General features: G+C 35.0%; 1 protein-coding gene across 1 annotated transcript; it reads right to left on the bottom strand.

Moving 5' to 3' along the window:
- Positions 1 to 4184: 4184 nt before the first annotated feature.
- Positions 4185 to 7865, bottom strand: LOC140887786 (receptor-like protein 7). Its single transcript, XM_073295264.1, is given in 2 exon segments — positions 4185 to 6249; positions 6252 to 7865. Coding segments are annotated over 2 exon segments (3360 nt in total). The 5' UTR covers positions 7639 to 7865; the 3' UTR covers positions 4185 to 4276.
- Positions 7866 to 8168: the final 303 nt, after the last annotated feature.

Genomic DNA, 8168 nt, shown 5'->3' with positions numbered 1-8168 from the left:
TTTATGACGTTGAGTTTTTAAAACAAGTTGCATATTTCTATTTTATTATTTCCTCATATGAGAGTTTCAAACATGTATTATTTACTATTTTTGTTTCATGCATGAAACCCTTTTTTAATTATTTATTTGTTTATTTTTATTTAAGTTACTACTAAGAAGTAGTATTTTATTTTAAATGTGATACATATATGTATGAGCATATATGTATTGTTATTATTTTATAAAAAAAAAATCCGCATTTAAGTTTAAAGAGTCCTAGACGTTTCAAATTGATTCCGCAATTTTATTATTTGAGTCATTAATCTTGCAAATGTCACATTCCGAGTTGACAATAAGCATACATGTGATCATCTGCTGGAGGCATCAATCAATACCATAAAATATTGAAATGGTCCACATGATGGATGAATTGGCCCACAAATATCACCCTGAATACGTTCAAGAAATATGGGTGATTCTGTTTGGATTTTAGCTGACGATGGTATTATAATAAGTTTTCCAAGAGAACATGCTTTACATTGAAACTTATTATTCTGAAAGATCTTTTGGTCTTTCAATGGATGACCATGTGTATTTTCAATAATTTTTCACATTATTATTGAACCAGGATGTCCCAATCGATCATGCCAATTGGTTAATATTGAAGAATTATTAACCACCATATTTGATTCGATTGGCCTTATATGTGTAAAATGCAATCCAGTAGGGAGCATTGATAATTTTTCAACCACATATTTATTTCCTGATTTATATGTGGTAAGACACATATATTTCTGATTTCCATCAGTTATTGTCTCAGTATCATATTCATGAGAATATATGTCATTAAATCTCAACAAATTTCTTTTCGATTGTGGTGAATATAAAGCATCATTTATCAGAAATTTTGTACCATTTGGTAACAAAAATTGTGCTTTACCACAACCTTCAATCAAGTCTACAGAACCTGATATTGTATTCACCATTGTTTTTGTTGGTTTTATTTCCAAGAAATATCTTTCATCTCGCAGAATAGTGTGCTTTGTACCACTATCCGGTATGCAAATTCTATGATATTATTTTCATATTTGCTCATAGCATTTTCCATATCAAACTTCACAAAAATGCAATAAATAAAAATTAAGTACAATACAAATGTAAAATATAACATGCTTTATAATATAAAAATGAATGAAAAATACAAATTTGTTACAATCTAGTCCCACCAATCTTTTAATCAATGTCTTCGAAATCATTCAAAAAATCTGTGGCATTAAAACTAGTTGAACTAATTAAATGGTCACTATTTTCAACAAAATTGGTCTCTTTTCCTTTCCCTTTTATCGATTTTTATAGAGCTTACAAAGGTGCTCAGGGGCTCGACAAGTACGTGACCAATGTTCCGGAGTGCCACATCTATAACAAACACTCTCAGTTCTTTTTGAGTGATTTTCATTTTCACTCATGTTTTCATGCTGCCTTTTTGGTGGGTGATTTGTGACGTTCTTTTGAGATGAGTTATTGAAGTAACTATCTCGATTATATCCACGGCCTCGACCACGACCGTGATCATTTCTACGTCCACGACCACGCCCACGTCCTCGTCCTCGCCCACAACCAAAATCTTGTTTATGCCTTTGATTTTGGTTTTTATTTTTCATTACGACATTTGCTTCAGGAAATGCCGTTGATCCAGTGGGTCGGGATTGATGATTTCTTATTAATAATTCGTTGTTCTTTTTTGCCACAAGAAGACATGTAATGAGTTCAGAATATCTCGTAAAACCACGCACTCTATACTGTTGCTGTAGAGTTGTATTTGATGCGTAAAAAGTGGAAAATGTTTTCTCAAGCATTTCCATCTCTGTGACTTCAAGTCCACATAATTTTAATTGCGAGACTATTCGATACATCGCAGAATTATAATCACTGAATTTTTTAAAGTCTTGGAATCTCAACGTATTCCATTCATCACGGACGGTCGGAAGTATCACTTCCCTTATATGCTCAAATCTTTCTTTCAACCCCTTCCATAAAATCATTGGGTATTTTTTTTTCTGTAAGATACTCACATTTCAACCCTTTATCAAGATGTCGGCGTAAGAAAATCATTGTCTTTGCTTTATCTTGTGAGGTTGATATATTAATTTCTTTGATGGTATCACTTAGACCCAAGGACTCAAGATGCATCTCTACATCGAGAGTCCATGACATATAATTCTTTCCAGTGATATCGAGGGCAAAGAATTCAATATTTGCCAAATTTGACATGGTGGTACTAGAAAAATAACAATGCATTTAATTAGTTAATTTTCATTAATATGACAATACAAAATAATGGATAAACGACGAGTACAAGTATGTTTAAAAATAGATAAAAAGTGTGCGGTGGATAATCGTCGGAAGTACAAGACTCGTGAACATGATGATCATAATCGTTATGAAAAATAGCCTTAGAAATGCCATAATCTTCATCTTCGAAAAAACGAGAAGAAATAATTTAGAAAACGAGTGAATTTTGGTGTGATTGAAAATGAGTTTGAGTGATCATATTTATAGGCAAAAAACTAGCCGTTTATGACCGTTTGTGACCGTTGGGGTAAGAAAAAATTGATTATGTGTTGAATAAAAATTTGTGATAATCATGAGATGCATATAATGATAATGATAATTAAATAATTATGTATATCATATCACATTATTATAAGGTCGGTGTCACAGACAGCCTTTTATATAATATTATGAAATTATATAAATATAGTTAGTATAAAGTCAGGTATAGTATATCATATCACATTATTATAAGATAGGTGTCATAGACAGCTTTTTATATAATATTGTGAAATTATACAAATATAGTTAGTATAAAGTCAGATATAGTATATCATATCACATTATTATAAGATCGGTGTCACAGACAGCCTTTTATATAATATTGTGAAATTATATAAATATAGTTAGTATAAATTCAGGTATAATATATCATATCACATTATTATAAGATCGGTGTCACATATAGCCTTTTATATAATATTGTGAAGTTATACAAATATAGTTAGTATATATACATAATAAAAATATATAAACAGTAAAAATGAATATTCTTACTTGTTGAATATTTTTGACTTCTTCTTGTATTTTGGAGCGTCGAAATTTATAGAGAACCTTCGAGCGATCGTGCTGATAACGTGTTGTGAAAAAGTAAAAATTTATGGTAAAAGTAAAAACTCCAAAACTCAAAATATATCAAACTCTACACTTCACAATATTTTTCTCTCTCAATTCAATTGTGTATTTCTTCACAAATGGAGAGACCTATTTATAGATCTCATTTGGAGATTAGTCTAAAAATTAATAAATCATCATCTATATCATCATACACTAATTTTCAACATTTTACAACTCAATATTCAACATTCAACTCTAATATATATATTTATATATATATAAAATATTTTCAACAAAAATGACTTTTTCTTTTAAGTAAAAAATGAAAATGGCTTCTTTTCCTATCCTAAGTGATGACTGGTGACAGTGATGACTTTTTTAAAACATGTTTGATAACAAATTAAATTCTTTAGGTAACTAGCAAGTAGTAACACTTCTATTGAATTTAGTTTGATCACGTTGAAATTTTTTCCCACTAAAATTTTTAATAGAGTTCGAATCATTCAAGAGAAGGTTGAAAATTAATAAAATAATTTTTTTTCCCATAAATTTATTGTATTTTAATATGATAAATTACAATTTACAAATACCCAATATGTGCACTGGACTGAAGATTGTATAATTGAGCTCCGATTGATTCTTTTTGCTGCGCCTGAATTTACCATTAATTGGTACTTTGTATTCTCTCAAACTGAACGCTGCCTGTTTCGGTTTCATTCTGTTTTTAAAACTCGGTGAAAATAATGCAGCATCCCATTGTGTATTGTATCTTTTTGATAATCTTTGGGCCCTATACCCTTTCTAGTTGTGATTATAATTTGTTTATGATGAAGAGTAGAATTGCCATTTTGGGCATACCATGATCTTTTTGAGTGCTGCGTTTTAACTGTTTTAGTGTGAGTTCCACCTGTTCGTACAATTTCCTCAACCAGTGTAGTAATGTCTATCGACGTTTGTTTATTTGGTGTTTCTTTTTTTCTTTTCCTTTTTTCTGGGTTCTATGATAAAAAATAATCTGTTCACGTGCCACTGAAAAGAATTTATTTTCATTATCCCTTATTCGAGGGCTATTGCATGCTTCATCTATAGAGTATCTGTACAAAGTAAAACATGGAAACTAAGAAAAGATTCAAAATTTTCTACCATACATGAACAGCACAGAAGAAGAAGATGATGATGTAGAATAATAGGAGAATGTGGGTGGAAAGGAATGGCATGTACATTTCATACTGTGCACTGCTTTTGTAAGTTGAATGTCGAATTTGGTGCAAAATATGCAGTACCTTCCACGTGACAAGTCATCTTCCATGTCATCTTCATCTTCATCGTCATCGGAAGTCTCATCTTTGATGTCTTCTATAGCCTCAAATTTCCCGTCATACCTGACATAACTGAATGCATAACTTGGAAATATAAGCCCTATAAATTGGTCCACGTGCTCGTTGCATTGATCCCTCCATTGTTTGCAGAATGCAAGAGGTGCAATGACTAATGCTGCTCCAACCCCATATCCCAAACCAGTGAGTATAAATTGCCAATCAAATTCTATTAGAACTGAACTGCGTAATCCCTCCGCTGCTGGTGGAGGAACCTCACAGGTTATGTTCAGAGGGAACCCACATAGGCCTGTGTTTCCTATGTAGCTTGCTTCAGTAAATGTTTGTAATTGACGACCTGAGGGGATTCTTCCAAATAGCTTATTGTAGGACAGATTCAGGTATGAAAGGAATGTCAAACTTGCTAGCTCCTCTGGTATCATCCCTGTTAGCTGGTTACTTGAAAGGTCAAGTGATCCAAGACCTGTTAAGTTCCCAATCGATTTTGGAATTGTTCCTATGAGACTATTGTGCGATAAATTAAGAACGTAAAGTGAATTGAGTTGTCCTACTGCTTCAGGAATCTCCCCTTGAAAATTATTGACAGAGAAATCAATCGATGTGAAGATAGTCAAAATCTTGACAAGCTCCAACTCTAGTCCTTTGATGGTTACTGTCACTGTGTCCTGGTAATATAAATTGGCCAGTTCCAGATAGTTAAAGCTTATGTGGCCGGACCCATCACTTTCCTGTGTCATTCTTCTCCAACTTGAGAAGCAGGATGAATTCAGATACTCAACGAAGTTGTTAGAAGCTATATCTATGATTTGAAGATTTGGCCAGCTTTGGTTTACCTCAGGACATGTGATACCTCCATGAAATCTGTTGGAGCGCAAGACAAGAACACGCAAGCTAGATAATGTTTGTAGCATGCATGGGAACCCATCATAAATATTGTTGTTTCCAACATTCATGACTTCTAAAGATGCGCAATTGGCCAAGGATACTGGAATTTTCCCTTCCAAATTATTCCTGCTGAGGTCTAGAGTTTTCAGGCCACAACTGATAGAAAAACTATCAGGGATATCACCACTAATGTTGTTTCTACCAAGATTTAGTACTCCAAGACTGTTGTTATTTCTTAAGAGACAGGATGGTATACTACCACTCAATAAGTTGCCAGATAGGTCAAGAACTTGAAGGTTACTTGCACTACAAAGGGATGTAGGAACCGATCCGGTAATGCCATTGTTTGCCAAGGACAAAAAAGAAGCAAAGAGAGTGAAATTGCCAATATCATCTGGGATAGGTTCTTGAAAGTTATTAGTCGAGTAATCTACATATATAACTGATATTGGGGGAGTTGGAAACTCACCATGGAGTTGGTTTGAGTGCAAGTCTAGCATGTAAAGCGTACTCGGCATCTTGTATGGTATTTGTAGACCAACCAGAATATTGTAAGAAAGATTCAAATGCGTGAGTCGTCCATTTCCAATTTCCCAAATCCAACTAGGTATTTCTCCGCTAAGAAGATTATTTGATAGGTCCAAGAAAGTCAATTTTGTTTGGTTCCTCAGATCCGGAAAGTTTTTCAGCTTACAGGAGGCCAAATTTAACCTGGATAGACTTGAATTTGTGATTCTTGCTTCAACTGTCAAGTTGTTGTAACCAAGCTCAAGCCTTGCAAGATTGGGAAGCGTTTGAATCATTTCCAGCTGGACGGTGCCACTGAAGGAGTTGAAAGAAAGTGATAGCACATTAAGCATTTCAAGGTTAAAAAGGACATGGGAATGGGACCTTCCAACGTATTACTGCTCAAATCTAGTGTATCGAGGTTGGAGGACTCCGCGGTGGAAAATTCTCGGACTTGATCACTAAATTGGTTGTTAGAGAGCTGAAGTTTCTGTAGTGAAGGGAGACTGAAGAGATACGAGGGAATGCTACCATTGAGTGAATTGAAACCCAAATTTATAAATGTCAGGTTCATGAGACCTTCAAAATGCCTAGAAGAAATCGATCCCATGAGTTTATTATAACTGAGGTCTATGTAATTAAGTTTCTTGGACATTCGGAATGATGGGATTGAACCAGTGAATGCATTAAACGAGAAATCCACATCAACCAGTTCTGTTAAGTTGGTTATTGTGGATGGAATGGGTCCAGTGAAATTGCAATGGGAGAGGACTATCATGGACAACATTCTGAGATTGCTAATGGAATCTGGTAATGAACCTGAGAAGTTAGTGGAGCCGAGAATTATAGTCCTAAAAGATCCAATCAGAGGAAACTGGGGTATGGTGCCCTTGAGTAATACATTGTTTGATAGATCAAGATTCTGCAGTGTGGATAACTGGAAGATCTTCTCTGGAAAGGAACCATGTAAAGAGCAAGAGCTGAGACTCAAGGTAGTCAAATTTGAGAAGTTTGTAAAAGAATCTGGAACTATTGATGACAGGTTATTTCTATCTAGGCGTAGAACTGAAAGAGAAGGAAGCTGTGAAAGAGAACCCAATGCACCTGATAGACCACAATTCCGCAAGCTTAAATTTCTTAAATTGGGTAAAGATGAAGATATAGTGCGGGGCCAATCGCTTGGAGAATCTGAAATTTTAACACCATCGAGATTGAGTTCCGAGAGGGAAGTGAGGTTTTGGACAAGCATCATGAAATTTGGATTCTCAAGTGTCAGGGGATTGAAACGGTCTGGAAAAATGGTGGAGAGGTCAAGACTGGCCAAGCTCCTTAATGTGGATAGTTCCATGGGAATTTGCCCAACAAAACCAGCATTTGACAGATTCAAGAATGCCAAATTCGTGAGATTCTGAAGTCCTTTTGGAATTTCACTATTGTTGAATCTGTTGAATGCCAAGTTTAGCCTTTGAAGATAGTTAAATCTGAAAAGACTCGAATCCTCCTCGATCCCACCTGAAATGGACTGGTTATGGAGATCTAAACTCACAACGTGTCCTATGCTATCACAAGCTACCCCATCCCATTTGCAGCAGTCTACATTCTGGTTCCAGTTCAGCGGCCTTCTTGAAATTCCGGAGCTGTAGACAAGGCTTCTGTTCAACTCCAACAACAGTAATCTTTCATCATTCAAACACTGACCAGAAACCGACAGAACTCGGAACAAGAACACCAACAGAACCCATGGAAGGAGTAGAATTCTCATTAGACCGAGTACTAAGGCACACCCTTAAGCCTATCAAGTAAACAGTATGTAAAATTGCTGCCCATCAACTTCAATTCTCTAATCCCAAGAAACAATTCGTTCACGGCTACAAAATACAGGAGACTCGGGGGGGATTAAGGGATGCAGGAATCCACCAAGGGAATAAAGGAGAGAGAGTGGTCAGCAAAGAGCTGTCAAAGTAAACCACTGCGTGTTCTTTATTTTTTAATGTGTTTGCTTTCTTGTAATATATGAGTTTGGACAGATACGTTTCCACGCGTTTTTGGTCTCCCACTCTGTATTTTAGGGGCTGGATTGATTGACTTTGGCGGCACACTTATACGTGACACAGAATCAAAGCAATACTCTTCCATTTGTTTTATTATATTATATGGTTTTGGTGGGGTTGGGTTTTTAACCTTCATTTTCTCTTTTGTATTGCATTATAAATTGGTAATCTATCTTCTTGTGTTTGCTGAACAAAGGCACACACGAATAAATATCGAAAAAAAAAAACTCTTATGAGATCG

The sequence above is a fragment of the Henckelia pumila genome, chromosome 3 (assembly GCF_033568475.1).
Source record: "Henckelia pumila isolate YLH828 chromosome 3, ASM3356847v2, whole genome shotgun sequence".
NCBI classification, from domain to species: domain Eukaryota; kingdom Viridiplantae; phylum Streptophyta; class Magnoliopsida; order Lamiales; family Gesneriaceae; genus Henckelia; species Henckelia pumila.
Note: the sequence above shows the minus strand (reverse complement) of the source record. Positions and strands in the feature narration are given on the sequence as shown.